Raw genomic sequence first — 20,308 nt, 5'->3', positions numbered from 1 at the left:
CAACCTTCAACCTAGCGAGGTAGACAAAGGAGGGTTTGCGCACTCGTTCAAGATGTAGAGCTTCTCGGCGGAGGTGTCTTGCTCCAAAAGCTTCGAGGTGACCTTTCGCTCGGCAGCTAAGACGATACCATCCTTTGCCAGGATGCCAATGGCTGTACCTGCGTGTGAGATGGCTTCTAGAGCATATTCGACCTGGTACAGACGTCCCTCTGGTGAAAAGATGGTTGTCTATAGAAGCCGGTTAGCTTGGTGGGAGAGCTTCGAGGCACTGGAGCTTCAAGGGCCAACGTACTCGGGAATCGTAACGGCGAGACATGATGGATTCGTTGTGATTACGAGATAAGAGAGATGGAGAATGTAGTAAGCCTCTCTGAAACAACTAAAAACAAGGTCGAAAGTAACAAAGAGCCGTCGTGATGGTGACAGTCTGGCTGAGATGGTGTTGAGGCTGTGGATTCGTCTACGTCGTTACCTGTAACGGAGCTCTAGGCCGCCGCGCCGCGTTAGCTTTCTGCTGGTGAGCTGCTTGACACTAAGGCTGAAGAGTGTTGCCTCAGGTTGTATAATGGGGGGTAAAGTCTAGCCAATCGACTTAGCCCCAAACTGCAAGGCTGAGCTACCTCATGACTAATCCCATGTTTTATGCCTTACAGTCACAGGAAGAAAGGTACAAAGTAGTGGGCTTGTTAACCAGGCAAACATATTGCCACAATCAGGCATCCAATAACTGATTTGCTCTCCATTGTCACGCAAAGCAATCGCATTGTCACAGGCGTGGGCTCCTGAACAGGCTAGGGGAGGAAAGAAAACTCAGGGCCTTAGCCTTAGGTAATGAAAATACTTAGGCAAACTTGGCCTCAATTTAGGTGACTCCTTGCTATGTTTATTTTGACACCCTGTATCAAGGTTCAGTGTTTTCTTGCCCCCATGAAGCCTGGTTAGTTCCTGCCACCTGCCACCACAATTGAGCTACAGGGCATGGGCGACCCGGGCGAAACCTACTAGTTTTTCTACCTCCGCAATAGCTCCCTTCCCCTCCAGTTTCGGGATCGTAACTCTTCTCTTCTACATCATCATCCTTTCATCCAGCACCATCCGCCCCAACCACCTCCGAGAGACTACGGCTGCTTGCATTTATTTCGCGGGACATCTCAAAACACTCCCCTGACATTGATTCTCAAGTGCGCGCGCCATTCCAACCACGGCACGCGACCTATCGCATTCTACTGATACTGGATCTCCACTATCGCAAAATCGTCGCGCACCTCTCACGCGGTTCGTGAGGTCGCTTCAAGGCATTGCCGTTTTTATCGCATTCACCACTCTCGAATTACAGAGAAACCTATCCTTATCCTTCAGGCGCAGGCCACATTCTACCTGAGTGCCTGTGCTAGTGAAGACACCTCTTTGCGCCAATACGGTTAGAGATTTGAAGACAAGCATCTGCGCGTGGATCAGCTGGGAAGAGCCTGAATCTGTTCTTGACATAGTCGTGACTCTCAATTATTTCCCACGTAATTACCTCAATGCCTGTCTAAGGGCGCACATCAACCTGCGCTTCGTTGCAACAGTAGAAATATCCCCCAACACCTGCCACGCCACCAAACGCCGCATCACATCGGCACGCGTCGCTTCATCCAAAACACCACATCGCAGCCATTCGCACGTTCTTAATAATGTCCGGTAAGCGACAAAGATTCGCAAAGTCCCCGAAGCAATCCCAGCTCGTTCAAGACACAGCACCCGCAAAGCGCGGCCGACACCGCGACACTACTCATTCTGCAGCACAAACTAACAGCAACATCTCAGGCGAAGCGGAACCTCGACGATCGGTACGCGCCACTAAAGGCCAGCATACGAAATCGTTCGACGAACTTGAACCTGCGACCGTGCCCAAAAAGCGACAGACTAAGAAGACCAAGAAAGCCAAAGAGCAGGAACAAGAACAGGAACAGGAACAGCAGCAAGGACAAGAGGAAGAGGAGGAAGAGGAAATTATCCGCTGTGTATGCGGCGCTACCGAACAAGATGAAGATTCTGGTGAAGCCTGGATCGCTTGCGAAACCTGTGGCGCATGGCAGCACAACGTATGTGTTGGGGTAAGCTCATACGATGATGAGATACCTGAACATTACTGGTGCGAGGAATGCAGACCGGACGATCACAAGGAGCTTCTCGATGGCATAGCCAAAGGAGAGAAACCTTGGGAAGCTCGGCGCAAAGCGCATGAGGAGGAGTCCAAGAAGAAGAAGCGTGGCGGACGAAAAGGCAAAGGCAAACGTCACAGCGAGACGAAGGAGGAAGATAAGACCAAAGCCAAGTCTTCTCCTGTACCTGTTCCGGACACGACCAAAGATAAGAAAGAAACAAAAACGGGGAAGCGAAAAGCCCCCGAAGAGTCTCACGACGCCGATGGCAAGGTACGATTTACACACTCCCCTTTCCCCAAATGCTTATGCTAATACAATGTGCAGTCTGCCAAAGTTCGCCGCATATCAGAGAACGGTGCAACTCCTGTTCCTGTCTCCTATACACCACCTGATGACCTCGCCAAATCGATATCAGATCTGCCTGGTCCTCGGACTGGCCCAGCTAAAGCCATGAGCAAGTCTATCAGCCATGTTTTGACATTGATGCAAAAGCAGGGCGAACTGGATCTGGAAGAGGGCAACACAGTTGAGTCTATGACTGAGACTTTCTCGCTCCAGATTGAGCGCGCTGTGTATGATTCCTACCCTGTGACCAAGGGACAGAAAGAATACAACCAGCAAATTAAGTCACTAAGCTTCAACCTGAAGAACAACCCAGAGTTGTGTCATGGACTTGTCCATAAGACTCTGTCGCCCGCAACTCTGGCTACTATGACATCAGAGCAGCTTGCCTCGTCGGAAATGAAGAAGCAGACAGCCGAGATGAAAGCAAAGGCCGAGAAACAGTCTATACTTTATACTTCTGAGATGGGACCTCGCGTCCGACGAACACATAAGGGCGAAGAGGTCGTTGACGACGAAACATTTGTCAACGACTCTGCTGTGCCCCTCCCACCAGGACCTCCTCGCCGGCCAGATCCTCAGGCCGTTAAAAAGGAACCTACAGGAGGCGACAAGGCGGACCTGGCTTCGCACCCACAGCAGCAGGACGATAAGCAGCGATCGCCAAGCCATCCTGAATTCGACATCAACGAAGTATTCTCCAGCGTCAAGTCTCCCACTACAACTCAGAATAGGCGGCCTTCGGCTCTGGTAACTGGAGCCAATGGCCCGGGCGTGGATCCCGATGTAGATCGCATGCTCCAAGATGAGAACGAGTCACCTCCTTATTCGCCCACAGAGGAGACTCAGGACCCCGATGTTATCTGGCAGGGTTCTCTTGCCATGAGCTCGATTGCTGACTTCCCTGCCACAGCCAAATATATCGGTGGTGCCAACTTTGCTTCAGTTGGACCGTGGTCTAAGCTGATCCCAAAAAGGATGACAGTAGCCGGACGAATCCCCGAACAAAATGCTATCGAGTACTTATGTAGTCTTCGCTACAGCAAAAGCACTGATGTCATTGTCGTTTCAGTTTCACCGGTCTCGCCCTTTTCTGACACTGAGTTTCACAATCTTCTCAACTACTTCATTAACAAGAAGCGGTATGGCGTAATTGGGGACAAGACAATCGGCAATGTACGAGATACATATCTGGTACCAGTTCCTGCAGGGGAAGACAACTATCCTGAGTTTATGCTCAACCTGGTCGATAATAAGATCCCGAGGGTCCGAACAGAACCAATGTTGCTTGCAGTGTTTGTTTACCATAACGAGCCTGACCACCTCAAACACCTGAAGGATGGGACTGCCAATCAACAAGATGCCAAAACCCTGGGAACACCAGTGCCTGCAGCACATGCTCAGAGAAGCAACTCGACAGCGTCCGCGGGCCCGGCATTCTCTCCCGCGACCCCCCAGGCCCCTCAGGGAGGGTTTCAAGGAGGCTTTCCTCAGCAATCATCACCAGGCCAATGGCAGTCTACAACTCCTGTGCCAATTCCCCAGCCACCGTACACTCGGCCACCAGTGCCACCACAAGCTCCAACCCCGGCACCTGCAGCCGCGCCAGCACAGATGACAGAAGCACAAAGGCACCAGGCTCAGCAGGCAGGCGTGGCCATGGCACAAGAGCTCCTAGGACAGTGGATAACAGCCCCAACCGTGCAATTTATCTTGCCCCAAGCATTCCAGATGGCTCGCAAGGAGTGGGAAGTCGTAAGGAAGATTCTGGAGCGTGACCCGAAAGCTAGAGACGACCTGCAGCATCTTGGTAATCTTCTAGAGAAAGAGAGCGCCACAGAAAAGACAGGAGGAGCTGGTGCATAATGATGTTATGGAACAAAAAGAGTGACACACAAGAATATATGAAATACCAGCAAGGGGCGTGCAGGAGTAGAACAACGGAGGCTTCCACAAGGCGGTTTTGCTTTTTCCTTAATATGGGCTAGGCGGCATGTATATGCTTTCGCAGAGTATGATTAGGGATGCTCTATTGGAAATGATGATACTCTCGAGAAGCGAAAGTCGCGGATTAGTGTTCCTGTATATACCTTACCATACCTGTACCGTAGTCATGACTTTCTCTTCCTATGTGTTCTATTATTCGTCCTCGATTTGCCAATCAATTGTGAATGTTTCAAGGCCCTCAGCCATATTTGGCAGTTTTGGATAATTAGTTACATGCAGGTATCCTACAGGCGATCTTACGGAGCCTGCGAGATCTCAAGTACCTAAAACCGGGAGAACATCTTTATATTGCAATACAGGTTTCCCATATTCTCAAATTACACGTCACCTGTCCTCACTACCTTTGTATCTAAATCGAGCCCTGAAGATGTAAATCAAGTACCTAGGTAGTATTGAGTAATTGCTATTAGTTACTAACAACTGAAATGTTGACTTAATAGGCGATGGCTTAATCATAAATGACTAAATATGTTTAATCGTCTGCTTGGTCAATGTCTCGCTGCATGTCATAGGAACGCAGCCGACGTCGGCTGTCTGACAGTTCGGTAATGTGGACACCTCCGATCCGTTCTTGCAGACCCGTTCCCGGGTGCCGTTACACAGCCGTAGCCCGCGCTCCCCATTTGTCTTTGTTTCAGCTTAGGGGCTTGGTACACTTCTTTCCTTGTTAAAATAGCTTTTAGAGTAACAGTTCTCCAACTTCGTGCCTACAGAACCAAGCTCCCTCAGCCTCAGGAGCGTGCCGTACTCCCGTTCATAGCATTCATAGCAGAGATGTCAGCAACGTCAAGCATCATCCCTCGAGTCAAGTACATCGGGGTCGGTCTGGCCAGGTTCAGTGCGAAATATGTATGTAGAGTGTAGACATCTTAAGTTGCTTACAAACTCGAAGGCACAGAATAGTTGATGCCTTATACAGAAAATGCAATGCAGGACTCGATAATGCCTTATACAGACAGACCTTATCATCTGGACTGCCTATACTCGAGTTGTCTTGGCTGAGAACTGGCCTTGCGTGACCGCGATGGAGATGGAGGGGTAGGTATGGTGCAAGCACCCCCCCGCCATAATCACGTGGCTATTCACTTATTGAACCTCGTCACTTTGTCCTGATCACGCCTTTATTCTTTCTCTATAGACACTACGACGGCACCTACGGCAGTCAGATTTGATTTTGTACAACATGCCCATAACTGTCATTCTCGGAGCCCAATGGGGTATGTTTCTCTCCCTACCTGTTCTGGAACATGTCCTTCCTCCGTATCCAGCCGATATCGGTTCGATGCCATTATACTGACCAGGACTTCCATAGGTGACGAAGGTGTAAGTACTTAGGGAGGGCCCAACACAACAAGTTGAAACCCAGGCACTAAACATACTCCAGAAGGGCAAATTGGTTGATGGACAGTGCCAGGAGGCTCAGCTCTGTGCCCGAGCCGCGGTAAGCACAATCCACGCAGAACTGAATACTTGCTAATCAACGCCAAGGGTGGGCATAACGCTGGGCATCTCGTGCGGTTCGTTAAACTCTTTCTATCGATCGACGTGTTCATATGTATTGTGTTGCTAATATGTACCAAGTGTAAACGGAGTTTCCTATAGGTGAGAAACAGCACATGCGGAGGGACTGGATAATTGCTAACGTAGAGGCAGCTTTCACCTCTTGCCCTCTGGGCTGATCAACCCAAGATGGTTTGTCGAAAATAATGATCGTTCAGGCTGGCAACAGAGTGGTTGACAGGTACCACAGCATGAACTTCATTGGTTCGGGCGTAGTTTTCCACGTGTAAGCCTTTATATAGCCCTACACTCCTAAATCGACTACCACATCAGCACCTTGTTGGCATCTGGCCTGGCTCACGCTTTCAACCGAGCATGCCGAAAAGATACTAACTCTGCTGTCTTCTAGCCCAAGTTTCTTTAGCGAGCTCAAGGAGCTTGAGAAAGACCTCACTGCGGTCCATGATCGGATCTTTGTTTCTGATAGGGTCAACATTCTCTTGGACCTGCACATCGCAGTGGACGGTCTCGAGGAGGAGGAACTTGGAGGTTCGTCCACGTTTCTGACATTGTCCCTGAGAACTAAAAGCTAATGTCTACACTAGACGCAGCTATCGGAACAACAAGACGCGGTATGCTCACCCCGGGACTCCATGACGGATTATTCTTTTCTGTTTTCATCATGTCATCGCAAACATTACCAAATCTTAATGGCGTGGAAGTTCCCAGCCAATGTCTTGCCAGCGACCCTATATAAGTAACGAAGTCTAACTTGCGTCATAGGCATTGGTCCCTGCTATCAGACAAGTAGAGCGGTAAGAGATAGTCATTATAATGGAACGGGCTGTGTGTTGACTTGCCCAGCGAACTGGCATCAAAATGAGTGACGTCTTCAACCCTGAAGTTTTTGAGCAGAAGTTGAGGCGCTTGGCCGACGGCTTTCAAAAGCGCTTCGGAGAACTGCTCAAATATGACATCGAGGCCGAGCTTACTCGTTTCGATGAGTATAGGCAAACGCTCAGCAAGTACGTCGTGGACGGCGTGGCTTTTATGAAATCCGCACAGGAGAGCAACATGAAAATCGTGGTCGAAGGCGCAAACGTAAGGCTCCCATCCTGTGACTAAACTAGTAGTACTGACGCATTGGCGGAACGAGCACCGCGCCCATGGTCTCACAGTCCTCTCTCCTAATCTCGCAGGATTCTTAGCTCGGGGCAAGACATATTGTTCATTTAAGCATTCACTTTGCTAGCGGTACCCAACAAGCGGCATGCGCCGTACCAAGCTGTGTATATATTCACGCCTCGGCAGAATTCGTGAGTCATACAGAGACTTGACTTCTACTGGTCTACTTGACTGTCAAACGTGGTCAGTGGAGTCAATGATGGTTTCATGTGAGAAATGTGTGCCTAGGATCAGCTTGGAGCAGACCCGGGCATGACGTCTCGAGGTTAGAGTCCCAAACTGGGCTCAGAAAGTCTGTCTCGAGATGAGTCCAGGGCTTCATGTCAAACTTGTGCGCCACGTGACATGCAGGTAGATCAGTGTCAGTCAAGTCTCATGTGAAGGAAAGGGGTTCTGAAGACCTGGCGCTTGTACTTGTTCCCAAACGAACAGGCACTGATGCTAGATGTTGATTATGGTTCTTATCCAGTAAGTTTCCGCCAACTCGCCTTTCGGTTTGCACTAGTACTTATGATTAACTACAGTTTGTCACTTCCTCAAGTACTACACTTGCCGGTATTATTGGCGGACTTGCACTGAACCCAAAGAATATCACGGAGACGGTTGGAGTCGTTAAAGCCTGTATGTCGATTACTTGACGGCCACAATCTACTGCTGACTAGCAACAGATACCACCCGTGTCGGGGCTGGAGCCTTCAAGACCGAAGATACCGAAGAGTGCGTCTTGGCTACCATCTTGAGGTTATTCTGAAGCTGAATGATAAACTTAGGATCGGCACCAAGCTCCAGGAGATTGGACGCGAATGGGTGAGACCACAAGCGCCCCGGAGGTTTCGAGCTTCTATAGCTGACAAGATTTACCTAGGGAACGTCGACTGGCCGCAGACGCCGATGTGGATGGTCAGTTTTCACGATGGCTCTTTGCTGCTGATAAACTTACTGACCGTTTTCAGGCTTGGTAGACACAACCTTGAAACCTTGAGTAGTAGGGAACACAGCTGACAAGCACACACAGACCTTGTTGTGGTCAAATACAGTAACTCGATCAATTACTACGACAGTCTGAATCTTACAAAGGTAAAAAATAAAAAAAAAAATTAAAAAAAAAGCCCGTAGCACGCGTCAAAGCTTTCTAACACTCTGCAGCTCGACGTTTTGGATACTTTCGAAACGATCAAGATCGCCATTGCCTACAAGATTGATGGAGAGGTCAGGGATGCCGAAAACATGATGATAGATGGTGTAAACTGACCATTTGGCCAGGAACTGGATTCTTACCCTGCGGATCTTGACATCTTGAACCGAGCTGAGGTGGTTTACCACGAGATGCCAGGCTGGCAAAAGCCGACCACCAACGCGAGGACATACTACGACCTTCCCAGGGCAGCCCGCGAGTATGTCGAGGTGAGCATATTTACCTGGGTTAGCATAACGAATAGTGGCACTAACCACCAGCAGTACATCGAGAAGTTTGTTGGAGTAAAGGTAGGTGGACGCGCATACTGACCTCCACCGCAATTGCTAAAGTTGTGCAGATCAAGTACATCGGCACTGGTCCTGACCGAGAGGCCATGATCCAGCGTGCCTAAGTATGCGAGATAGAGGACGGTACCCGATGCTTGACTTGGATCGTAAGTCAGGAGTGTTGGCTGTCAAAGTCATTCAGTGGCCGAAGAATGTGCGCACTTGGAAAATAAACTTGGACTTTCTCACAGGTAGGCCATGCGCTAGACTTCAAACTCCGCATGGTCAGTCTGAGTTCTGGTATCGTATAGATCGACGCCACTGGTTTCAATCAAGGTCTTTTAGAGACCATAATTGGACCAACGCTGATGCCTCGACTGAGATAAGTCTTTACTACTGCAGGACTGCTAGAACTCTATCGCTGTTAAGTAAATCTCGTAGCAAAAAAGGGTATATTGATAAACCTATGACCTACACGTGAGGCTGTGTAACATTGCGACCTGCCTGGTTACCTCCCCTTCTTTGCACGATACCTGTCTTGCCGCCACCAACGGACCGGGGGCGTATATATCCCTCCTATATTGACAGGAATTACAACGAATATGTCTATGAGATATGATGACTGCCCAGTGACTTAGAATGAGACAGTTTAGTTAATTGTGTCTACCCTCGAATACAGCCTAAGCCATCGATTACGCTTTCGAGCTTCCTCAGGACTTCCCAAATGCGTTGGAATTCCATCTTGGGTCATTGCTCTCCTGAACTGGTGCCCTTCCAAGCTGAATCTGCACCAACGTCAGCCCCGGCCCTTTGCCAGTGACAAGGAAGTGGACTCATCTGCATAGTCTTTTGATCCCAGTCCATGGTGAAACTTCTGATTTTCCCATCCTCGACTTCAAAGATCGCGGCAGCGCTCCACTAAGCATGTCTCCCTGTCTCGGATACACCCTTATACGGCTCTCCACAATGACTTCCCTGGGCCGTGTATCTTAACGGAACATGTCCATCTTTGGCCCAGGGCTGGTCGAAGCGGATGATTTCGAGGTCTACAACGCTGGCCATGACAGTGGAAGAGTAAGCTATTCGCATGTATTCTTTGCAGAGGTCTATATTGCTCTGTCATTGAACTTATTAGTATCAGTTGCGGATTGCTCCGTCTGACAAGGCGAAATAAACACCTGGAGGCTGCATGCTTGCGTAGATTACTGAGTTCTTTTCAAGCGTTATATAATAGTTCAAGATTCTCGTATATGTTAAGGCTTTTATAGGGGCATATGCTATCTATGTCTAAAAAGAAGAAGAAAAGTCGAAAGTGTATGCTGTCAGAGCATCGTCACCTTATTGCGTATGACATCAATCTCAGCAACAAGCACAGAGACAGCATTACATTACTGAAACCCGACTTTACAAGCTCGACGCCTTTTATATCTTGGAAGGTATCCTATTTCGTCTTCCTCAACACGAAGAGCTCTGCAATAGGCAGTGCTCATGCCTGCTCTTGGATGTTGAAGAAAACAAGTCTTCCATCTGGCACGCACAGGCAAGCATATCAAGCACTAGCTTTGCTATGAGGCATCTCTAACTTTGAGAGCCTTATTGTCGGTTAGGTATTACTTTGACCACATCTTGATGCCGTGCTTCTTCGGGCAACCCAGCTTGATTGATATGCCATGACATGAGTTCTGGCCATCTTGATATTCGACGGCATTGTTCATCTCCGAAAACAGAGGCAGGTTGATGACCTCGGTAGCGTACTAGGAATATATTCTCTCCCAAAGCTTCATCATTGTAGTGGCTCAATAGAGGCTGAGCTTGGGGAGATTGCCAAGAGGGAGGGATCAAATCCAGGGTCTACACGTTGAATCACAATCCACCCCCACCCACACTTTAGCCCAATTGGTGACGCAATCATGTTACAGCTGTAGCCCAAAATAGGTCGACATGGTCCAAGCTACAGCCCAAGCTTGAAATTCAATTCCAACTCCTGCTGCTGCTGCTGCTGCTGCTGCTACTTGAAACCTGCAACTTCATTCTTCTACCCCTAAATCTCACTGACTTCGTTATCGCACCGGTAAGTCAAAACAAATATGCGCCTCTTCTTCTCTGTTCCTGGGCATCAACTCATCCAAGTCCAAGATGAAGATGAACGGCAGCTAACCCAGCAAAACTGCAGATCCCTCTAAGCTCTCCTGTATCAATTCCAAACAACTTCCAAAATGGCTTGCGGTTCCTCCAAATGTCTCTACGACCGCAACGGTCCCGGTAGCGCCGCCACTTCGATCGCCGAGTCCATCATTAAGCCCTCCGAGGCCACGGGCACCAAAACCAAGTGTATCGAATGTGGCGACTACGAATGCTGCTGTATCCCCTGCACCATCCTGTAAGGGGGGGTCGAACAACAACATGTGTTGCGAGGCAACAATGCCGGGTGTTTGTTGTTTGAGAACTGAGCTTTTATAGTCCTTTGTGTGTTGCGTCGCGATGCTGCTGGGAAACATAGAGCAGCTGAAGTGTGTATATTGAATCAACGACTCAGACGAAGTTTATGACCGCCTTTTGACAACCCGAGGCTTGGCTTTATGCATTTCCACTTGCGTGTGCGTAGATGTTGAGGTTCGCTCCATGTCGCAAACATCGCGACCTTCGTTGTGTAAATTCCTCTTTTTTTTTTTTTTTTTTTCGTAAACCCTCTAAAAAAAAAGAAGTCCATTATACAAGGTTGTGCAATAAAATTCGCCCCGCTCCAAGACTCCAGCTGCGGTCATCCTTCGGGACTAAAGGGTGAGAATATGATGTGCGAAATGGCTGCCCAATGTGGGATGACTGTCTGTCTCGTTTGTTGGGAAGTTGATCTTTGCAACTCCCTTGATAATAATGTGACGGTATGGACAATATCTGATGCTTGTGCCAATACCCGGCCTCAAGTAAATAAGGCATCTGTAGCAACCCACACGTCTGCTTCTCTTTGTTTCGCCAACGCCTCCAGATCATCCTCCTCGGTGTTCTGTCCTAAAGCCTTGGGCACATCGGGTACGCTTAGGCTGCCCAAGCCATCGAGCACGCGGCGTGCCTTGTCCACCTGTATCCGTATGGCCATGGTCTCAGCTCGCGTGCGGTCTAGGTGCTCTTGCATCAGCGCAATGACTGATTCGCGTGCTTGATGTGGCCGGTACTCGTTGAGGATGTGATGAAAGTTGATGAAGAGTGTGCGCAAGTCCTGCACTTTTGCTTCGGCGTGCGATGGGTTATGCGATAACGTTCCAGAGAGCTCGAGAAAATTTAACAAGAGCGATTTAGCTAGCCGTTTGAGCTCAAAGGCGCGATCAAAGCGCTTAGCATCCTTGGATTCCGGCTGTGATGATGAGGGAAGATTGGTAATCCCCTGGTCTTCGAGAGTTGGAAGCTTGTCGTCCAGCTAAACATGAACTTAGCCAACAATCTTGTAGAAATAGTTGCAATTGCTTATCCTACCATGTACTGATCGCCAAATACACGCCAGCGTCCATCGGCTGGCTCGGCTGGAGGTTGCAGATTGACGAGATCTTCGGGAATACCAGGCACGCGGACTGTCGAAGGATCGCCACCATGTTCCGCGATGTATGAAGTCCTTAGTTCTTGAATTCGAGAAATCTTGTCTGTTGTAAAGTCTTGCCAAAAGGGAGGCGGATTAGGGAACATGGATGAGAGCGAATGGCCCTCTTGCTGTTGTTCGGCCATCCTCAGCTCTTGCAGGAGGATCGCCTCATAAAGCAATCTTATGGGTAGTTGTAGGAGCAGAGAATAAGACGGTACGTCAAGAAGGCGGCTCAAAAGACAGAGCAAGACAAGGTTTCCTGGTGGGGGAGTGAGACTCTGCTGGAATGGTTGGAATCCACGTGGATGCAACTGCGGTCAAAGCTTTCGGGAGCTTGGCTGCCTAAATAGGGATTTATTAATGCAGCAAGTCTCAATGATTTGAGAAAGTAGATATCACTTAGTATCGTTTAGTGTCGTGCTGTGTGACCGTCGAAGATGATACCGCAAACAGTTAATGACAAGATTAGATAAAAGCAGGCCCATCCGTTTGCGCCGGTTAATCGTCGGCGGTTGCTCACCTCACACCTCTTTGCTACCCTTTGACAACCTTGAATCTCTGTCCGTACCATCCAACGTCATAAGCGCTACGCAATTCTTTCTTTTCTTTTCTGACATTCCTCTTCTTTCTCTAATCCTATTCTTTATGAGGCAGCTTCTCTTGATCTCCTGACCCCAATTGATATCGCGAATTTTAACCAGCTTCATATACTTGAACACCTTGCTTTACCTGTGGTATTCTTCAGCTACCACATTCCTTCAACGTCACGAATTACAGCTCCTCATCTTCATCTACTTCCATGTCCGACGTACGCTCTCTTTTGCGGCAACAGCGCGCTGCTCGCCGTATCGAACACCCATATGCCGCCTATTCTGATGCAGGCAAACTTCTATGCACCCTCTGCCACGAGCAAATCAAGGCCGAATCGTTATGGGACTCACATGTCCGAGGAGAGGCACACAAAACTCGCTTAATAAAAGCTCAAACGACGGCGTCTTCCAACGCTCGGGCTTCACAACAGACTTCACAAAAACGAAAACACGACGATAACGAGGAGGCTATCGACGATAAAGACGGAGATGTCGAAATGGACGATGGCAGGCGGAAACGAAATAAGACGGATGGAGTGGATGGAGGCGAAGATAGGGATAACAAGGATCAGGCTTTGACACCACCTCGATTGACTAGGAGGACGTCGACTACACCGTCACAAGGGGTTGAGATCCAAATCCCATCGAGACCAGCAACACCAGCCCATCGAGATGGCTCTTCCGCTTCCACCCCTGGAGGTCAGCTTAATAACCTGACCTCACAATCTGCCACTGCATCGCTTCCGTCACGCCAGGCCAGTAGTCTGACTGCAGACGAGCGCCTTACATCTGCGGCAGCAATAGCGGTTGATGAGGCAGAATGGGCAGCATTCGAGGCCGACATTGCTGCTACAACAGCCACATACGATGAAGACGCGACTATATCAGCCCCAGCCATGACGGCGGAGGAAGCTGCCGCCGCCGATGCCCAGAAGGAGGAGGAGGCCGAGAAGCGACGCGCTCAAGCTGATGTCGATCTCGAAGACGAAAAGGAGGAAGCAACACGTGCGCTCGAAGAGGAATTTGAAGAAATGGAAGAGCTCGAAGCTCGCGTGAAGCGGTTAAAGGACAAGAGGGAAGCCCTACGGAAACGTAGTGAAAGCTTCAGCCAAGAAAATGGCACTGGAAAACCTCCAAGCTTGGGCAAAGAGAATCTGGACACGCCAGCCATTGAAGAGAAGGAAGAGGACGACGATGAGGAGGACGACGAAGAAGATGATGATTGGGATGGTTTCAGGTTTCGTACAGCCTGAGCAAAAGGGACTTTGTGCATAACCATGCATGATAGAAAGATACCACTCGTGAGGGGTTCGCCGATCGCCTTCACATGGCCCGGTACACATAACGGAGTTCGTCGATTTTGTAACATCACCACATCGTACATAATGTATCATACAAGTAATCCTGCCGACAGGACGAAAGCCACTACTACCGCTGACGTCTCCCTGTCAGAACTGTGACCAATACAGAACCGAACTATAGTGGTCCTTCATGCATGATTGCAAACGCGACCTTACAACGATTCACCTCATAGAAGTTGATATCACTGACTTACCAAGCACTGTCTCGCTCCTCGCCACGACTAACTCTTTCCCAAAACTTACGGAGGCGCCACACGCGTCCTATGCCACGGCTCTCCTCCCATTTTCTTACGCCATCTTGGCGCTCTTTGACTTCACGCTTCCATCTCGACGCGATCCACTGTCGCAATCCGTCCTTAACTCTCTCTTTCTCGATTGCCTTCTTCTTGGCGACAATTGCTGGCGCCACATGCACTGACGTCATACCAGGCACGCACTCCTTGGGTAAAACAGAACGCTCAACCAAGGCTGCGGCCGAGGGTCTGGCTGCCAAGCGGCGAGACAATCGGATTGATACCAAGGATCGGGCTAACTTTCGAGAAACTATGGAAGTATGTGTCATGAAGATTGAACGAGCAATGAGATCAGCCAGCGTTGGACGTGATGGTGACGATAGGCGTGATGGAAGGTTAATTCGGGCTCGCTGAAGCCGATAATGGTGTAAAATAGGGGCTTGAGAGATATCGCGGAGGAGATGGCTCGTCTAAATCTGTATCAGTCTGTGTTCCCAAGGTCTCGGGCTGTCGGAACCAATTCAAGGTCTCATGAATGATCCCGGCATGTCAATAGGAAGGTAAACTTTATTCTTGCTAACGGTAGGTAGTCGATACTTACTCTCGACGTTGACAGAAGGTCGTTGACGTCCAGGAAACCCATAATGTGAAACAAAACCTCGTTTGGCAGGTCCTCGAGGGAGGGCGAAAGAAGGGCACTTCGCAGTCTGATACAACTGACAGCGCTTGTCCTAAGCGATGAGCCTGGGCAAACGTCACCAGTCGCAAAGTTCAGGCAGGCTACCTCTTGAGGGTTGCTGGGGGCGATTGGGCTGGCTGCAGATCGGGCATCAGTGGTCACGAACATCGCAGGGTAGGATCTGTTGACATCCTCGCCCGGAGCTAAACAGCCAGCGTTCTCGAGACGGGGTGAAGCGAACGACAGCCGATGTACCTGTGAGGTGAGCTGTTCAGGCGATGTGGCAACAGGCTTCATGACGATCTAAGTAATAACCCTCGGCGCTATTTGCAACAAAGGGTACTGCGAAAGGGTGTGAGGATGGGGGTATTGGTATAATATGTCAACCCAGCAGGCCCGAAGTCCGCGAAGGTCCGGCAAGACGGCTGAACGCAACCAAGAGGCGAGAGAACATATGTGTCAGGCAAGTGTCGAGTGATCGTCACATGTACAGCTGGGTTGAGGCTCCAAAGACCTAGCAGTGTTGCTGCGCGTGATTCCGACAGACAATGTTGTGTGGGTGATGGACTCCCGCACAAACAAGAAGAATACGGAGAACCCGGTGGATAATACAGAGTGGCGATGAGGGAATACACGACGAGGCATAAACACGGCGCGTAAGAAGTGCGGTCGCTGACACGGCCGGTCTGGTCAGTCGGTTGTAACCACAATATCGAGAAAGGAAACAGCAATTCAGGGAGAAATTGTGGCGGGGCCAGCAAGAATTTGTTGTCGTCGAAGCTTTTGACCACCGGAGATGGAGTGGCTCGATGTGTTGGAGCGACTCCGTCCGTCGAAGGCGACGGTTTGAATGTTGAGGCTAGAGTATTGACTGATGACGCGTAGGGCGCTAAGAAAGGTGAATAGGTATTTCAGCCGGTAGGCGAGCCTCAAGCTGTAAACCCTGATAGTCCTGCGCCTAAATTGAAATACTTATTGCGCTATATCGCGGATAGTAGGTATGCAGCTGTCACTTTAAGAGGGTATGATAGATGATGTGAGTATTTGGTTCGTGAGACAACATGAAGTTCGACATGAAACTTGGAGTTGAGGGGAAGGGCATTAAAGTGGAGCAGTGGAGGACGTATTGGGTTAGCTGGTATGGAGGTTAAGCGCAAGCGTTAAGGTATCGAACTACACTAATGGCGGGAGCCTAATAAAAGGCATGGTGACGACACCCTCTATTGGTCAACCTCTTCACAAACTCTTGTTCGAAAACAGATCAGTTGCAGGGCTGCAACTTGAATATGGCTCCGAATTGCTTAAGATACATTATACCTTAGGCAAGGAACAAGATAAATTGGTTCTCAATAGGTACTGACTGCATCGAAGCTTTGTAAGCAGTGTCATTTACCTAGGTAAGTATTATTGCAGGTATTAACGCCATAAAGTAATCCGAAGTTCTTAAGAACCATGAACTTAAAAACACTCAAAAGACACCCGAGGAAACGAGCACTTCTCGATGAGATAGAGGAAATTCAAACTGCACAAATTATACACATAAACAGGCTCTACTCGTCAGAAAACGTTTACTTACACTTACCTACTATAGATAATCCATTCAAGTCGTCGATGGGTCTTTCGGGTTTGATTTGCCTAACCTGTAGCCTCCATACTAGCAGTGGCTCTCGGCCGTTCACGTTTCCCCCCCTTTCTCTGTCCGTACCTACTCACTTACTTTCATGGATCGTTAGTACCTGCCGCCTCCTCTCGTGCGTTCCCACCTGGCCACTTTCGGGACCAACTTGGCCTCCCTTTATTGGCCTATGTCTTATCTTCACCGCTCTCATTTTCAGAAGACGAAGAAGAAAAAGTATAACACGACGGCCCAACATTAAGATCACCATCCGCCTGACAATAACAATAACAAAACACAATGTCGAGTTATCCACCTGCAAGCTACCGCAGGCACACCGGCTGGTGGAACCCACTTATTTACACCCGCATACAGCACATCATACGTATCACATCACATCACATCACATATCCGCATTCGCATGCATATGCTCATCACAGCCACCCGAAAGATCTACTCCATCTACCTTCGTTGATGAACGATTGAAGTCCGGCCCTGGGGCCTGACCCTAATCCGCGCCATGCGTCGATCCGAGTCTCTGTTGTGGTGTTTGCGGCACATTTCCTCCGCCTCGAACAGCTAAGTTAGCTGCCACCCATCAATAGCGATGAGCTGGCCAAGATCAACGAGATATCCCCTTACTCAGTTCGTGCGGGATGAACGTGCAATGTTCATGCAGCCTGCAGCTCTCGCCACCTATGTACTTACCCTTCCTTCCATCAGCTCAAGCTGGCGTATGTAGTTATGCACGTGGCACCTTATTCCTCCCTCTGACCACAAAGTATCAAGTGTTTTACATGCATTCCAGAACTCCCATGCGTGGGACTGCACAAGTCATTTCAAACCATTGCTGAACCAGGCAAATCTTGGGGGATGAGAGAGAAAAAAAGAAAAGAAAAGAAAAGAAAAGAGAAACCATCATCACTATGTCAATGGTGCTCATCAAATCTACCCTCACACCCGCGCGCTTCCTCGCCGTCGTGACGTGTTTACAAACCCACCCGAGTCTGCGACCGAATTCTAGACCCTTGACAGACAGAGAGTAGCAGGGGCTTCAATTCTAGACCCCAGTGTCGTTCAACAGGCGTACTTACGGTAGGCGTGTCAATTGGGTCCGTCGAATCACAAAGCGCTAAATTGCAGACTCAGGTCCAATTCATTGCCGCATGATGTCTCGGACATCGCCTTTGTTGTGCCCTGAATAGGGATTGTCGCGTTTTGCGCGCTCGTTTCCTTCTATGGATACCACACTTGGCCTTTCTCTAAACATTTCCGCAATTATGCACCTTTGCGAGCCAGCCGAGAGCCTCATCAAGATGATATTCAAAAGAATCGTTGTCTCCAGATTGTCAATACCACAGTACACCTCGCTCCACACTGCCGCGACGCTGTCTTAAGGTTGTGGAACAACCAAGACCTCAGCCCACACTTTAATTTGTGTTTCCTTGAGAACAAACCACATTACGGACGATGACGGAGGGGCCTGCTCGATTTGTGCCTTCCCCTGGTCATTCAGACTCAGCCTCATTACAATCGTTGAAAGCCTAGCATGGCAAGCCTGTAAGCATCTGTCGTTGGTATCTTGTGCCCTTATAAGATCTTGGCTCTCTGGGATGGCCATGGTTTAGATCTTGCTTCCGGCCAATCATTGCTTCCTGTAGGCATCCATGCGGCGACAATGGAAACATGTCTGCCGTACAGGAAGACCCATCCGAAACCGCTGATCCCTGACTGCCCCCCTGCTTGTCAATTCTCTCCCCACATGGCTACAACGCTAGCCTTGGACATCCCCTCTAAGCTGCTCTTTCAACCAAGGGCACTGCCGGAATGCAGAAGGCCCAGATGACACAAAGACAGAAAACCGATCTGATGTGCCAGAAACTATCCCGTATCGCATGCTTGAACATTGGTCCATGCGAAATGTTCCAGGTCGAAGTCGGTATCGAGCCTGGCAAAATGCTGAGATGTACCGTACCTTGTTGTGGGCTCGTGAGATCTTTTTTTTTTTTTTTTTCCTCAATTGGCTCCAGGTACGATCGGACACGTTTCGTCCCCGTTACTTGTGAAGGGGCTCCATGCAGCGCTCTTCAGACACATGATTTGCAGCAACCCAGGTGACTGGTTCAAACTCAAACTCGCCAGATCTGGTTGTGGCTTTCCAGGCTCGCTGCTCATTGGGCGGTTCAGAGTCATAGAGCTGCTTTGCCTCTAACTATGGTTCTACCGTCAAATTCCATATTCAGCGCCGTAATGACCTGCCGAAGCTTCGTCCTGTACTGTTCTGTCCTTGTTCAACCTGTATGGTGATTAGATACCACCTGGCTGTATATTTGCAACTGACCATTGCTGCTCTACTGCGGAAACCCCGCGATTAAGGTCTTTTCAGAAACTTTCGAAATCTGTTGAGCCTTCGAAAAGGATTGGCCTTGGCGTTAACGGTTTAGCAAACAAGCTCGATTCGAAGACTCGAAATATTGGAATGGAAATCCAAAGCGGGCCGGGCCGGCCGCTAAACCGGGCCGTTGTGATCACCAGGCTCAGCAAGCAGGGAATACAGTTCACCAAAAGATCTGAGGCCTACGGATGGTCTGTGTATTTATCCCCTCGACACATGGTTTGTTACGACAACCAGTCTCAGGCCTACAAGTCGGTCATTATTGACTACTTTTCGTCTGGATTACGAGCAGTGGTGAACACCCGGGAGCCTCGAGCTTACAGCTTGTGTCTCGCTTGGTGCATCCACCCACCGAAACAGATGCGAGTACACGCACAGAGTCACCGACACCCAATATACCTGCGTAAGGGTATATTCTTTGACACTCCCCAGCCACAGAGATCGGGAGTCCGACCTGCATCCCTGCTGAGCCCAACTATGCCCAATGTTAAGGCCTAGTATCAAGCTCCTTTGACTTGGCTCCCTGTCTCCTCACACTCCTGGTTCCATGCGGGCTGTGAAGTCATCACAGACGAGTCAGTTGTCCGAGACGCAGGCCATTCCCGAAGCAGAAGGCCAGCTCAGCAGTATTCGGATGTCTCGTCATGTTTCCCCGTGAAGAATCCTTTGTCACCGCCATATCCCTTGCTGGGGGTGGCAGAAATGCTTGTCGATGGCTGTCCTAGATGCCACTTCTGCTCATGACTGGGCAGGGGCTTCCACATGCTGTTGGTGGGAGAGAACAAAGAGCTTATCTTCGTGACATTGTGTGTCTTACTCTTCGCTCAATGTGCATACATGCATGATTGAATGAGATCAAGGCGAGCCACTTCAACTTCTTCAGTCTTGTGGTCTTAATATGGGCCTCGAAGTTCTGGAAGTTAGCGTTGATATAAAGCGATAGTATGGACACTCTATCTTCTGGACTGCTTCACGAAAGGTGTTGTAGCCTATGTCAAGGCAATCATCGCCATAGAGTAATATCGACAGGTTCTTACAACTGATACATATCAACTCACACGCCCCCCAGAATAGATATTGCAGCTTGCCGAAAGATCTGATGTGATAGCGAGTTAGGTTTGCATGGTCACTCAAGCTCCAAAGTTTTTCAAAGCGAGGCGTGCAAATCATGCAAGACGTGATACACCATTAAGCCAGCACAGATGAGGCGGCA

At 49.3% G+C, this 20,308-nt stretch overlaps 7 protein-coding genes across 7 annotated transcripts; 4 read left to right on the top strand and 3 right to left on the bottom strand.

Moving 5' to 3' along the window:
* Positions 1-6: 6 nt before the first annotated feature.
* On the bottom strand, positions 7-316 carry PRE9 (Proteasome subunit alpha type-3; the record flags this gene model as incomplete). Its single annotated transcript, XM_044821984.1, has 2 exons — positions 7-228; positions 293-316. The coding sequence occupies 2 exons, from the start codon at positions 314-316 to the stop codon at positions 7-9; spliced, it is 246 nt and encodes an 81-aa protein (XP_044683317.1).
* Positions 317-1,676: 1,360 nt separating this feature from the next.
* On the top strand, positions 1,677-4,358 carry J7337_004288 (uncharacterized protein; the record flags this gene model as incomplete). The annotated part of the gene is made up of 2 exons (XM_044821983.1): positions 1,677-2,420; positions 2,475-4,358. 2 exons carry the CDS (start codon positions 1,677-1,679, stop codon positions 4,356-4,358), a joined length of 2,628 nt encoding a protein of 875 aa, XP_044683316.1.
* Positions 4,359-5,682: 1,324 nt separating this feature from the next.
* On the top strand, positions 5,683-6,756 carry J7337_004287 (uncharacterized protein; the record flags this gene model as incomplete). The annotated part of the gene is made up of 6 exons (XM_044821982.1): positions 5,683-5,716; positions 5,812-5,822; positions 5,884-5,940; positions 5,988-6,016; positions 6,409-6,548; positions 6,611-6,756. 6 exons carry the CDS (start codon positions 5,683-5,685, stop codon positions 6,754-6,756), a joined length of 417 nt encoding a protein of 138 aa, XP_044683315.1.
* A 122-nt stretch (positions 6,757-6,878) lies between these two features.
* Positions 6,879-8,773, top strand: J7337_004286 (uncharacterized protein; the record flags this gene model as incomplete). Its single annotated transcript, XM_044821981.1, has 9 exons — positions 6,879-7,100; positions 7,617-7,652; positions 7,709-7,805; positions 7,853-7,901; positions 7,955-7,991; positions 8,331-8,426; positions 8,448-8,588; positions 8,643-8,669; positions 8,720-8,773. 9 exons carry the CDS (start codon positions 6,879-6,881, stop codon positions 8,771-8,773), a joined length of 759 nt encoding a protein of 252 aa, XP_044683314.1.
* Positions 8,774-11,568: 2,795 nt separating this feature from the next.
* On the bottom strand, positions 11,569-12,365 carry J7337_004285 (uncharacterized protein; the record flags this gene model as incomplete). The annotated part of the gene is made up of 2 exons (XM_044821980.1): positions 11,569-12,063; positions 12,120-12,365. The coding sequence occupies 2 exons, from the start codon at positions 12,363-12,365 to the stop codon at positions 11,569-11,571; spliced, it is 741 nt and encodes a 246-aa protein (XP_044683313.1).
* Positions 12,366-13,021: 656 nt separating this feature from the next.
* On the top strand, positions 13,022-14,065 carry J7337_004284 (uncharacterized protein; the record flags this gene model as incomplete). The annotated part of the gene is made up of 1 exon (XM_044821979.1): positions 13,022-14,065. One exon carries the CDS (start codon positions 13,022-13,024, stop codon positions 14,063-14,065), a length of 1,044 nt encoding a protein of 347 aa, XP_044683312.1.
* A 298-nt stretch (positions 14,066-14,363) lies between these two features.
* Positions 14,364-15,382, bottom strand: J7337_004283 (uncharacterized protein; the record flags this gene model as incomplete). The annotated part of the gene is made up of 2 exons (XM_044821978.1): positions 14,364-14,816; positions 15,008-15,382. 2 exons carry the CDS (start codon positions 15,380-15,382, stop codon positions 14,364-14,366), a joined length of 828 nt encoding a protein of 275 aa, XP_044683311.1.
* Positions 15,383-20,308: the final 4,926 nt, after the last annotated feature.

Source organism: Fusarium musae, chromosome 3 (genome assembly GCF_019915245.1).
Source record: "Fusarium musae strain F31 chromosome 3, whole genome shotgun sequence".
Lineage (NCBI taxonomy): Eukaryota > Fungi > Ascomycota > Sordariomycetes > Hypocreales > Nectriaceae > Fusarium > Fusarium musae.
This window is presented reverse-complemented; position numbering and strand designations above follow the sequence as displayed.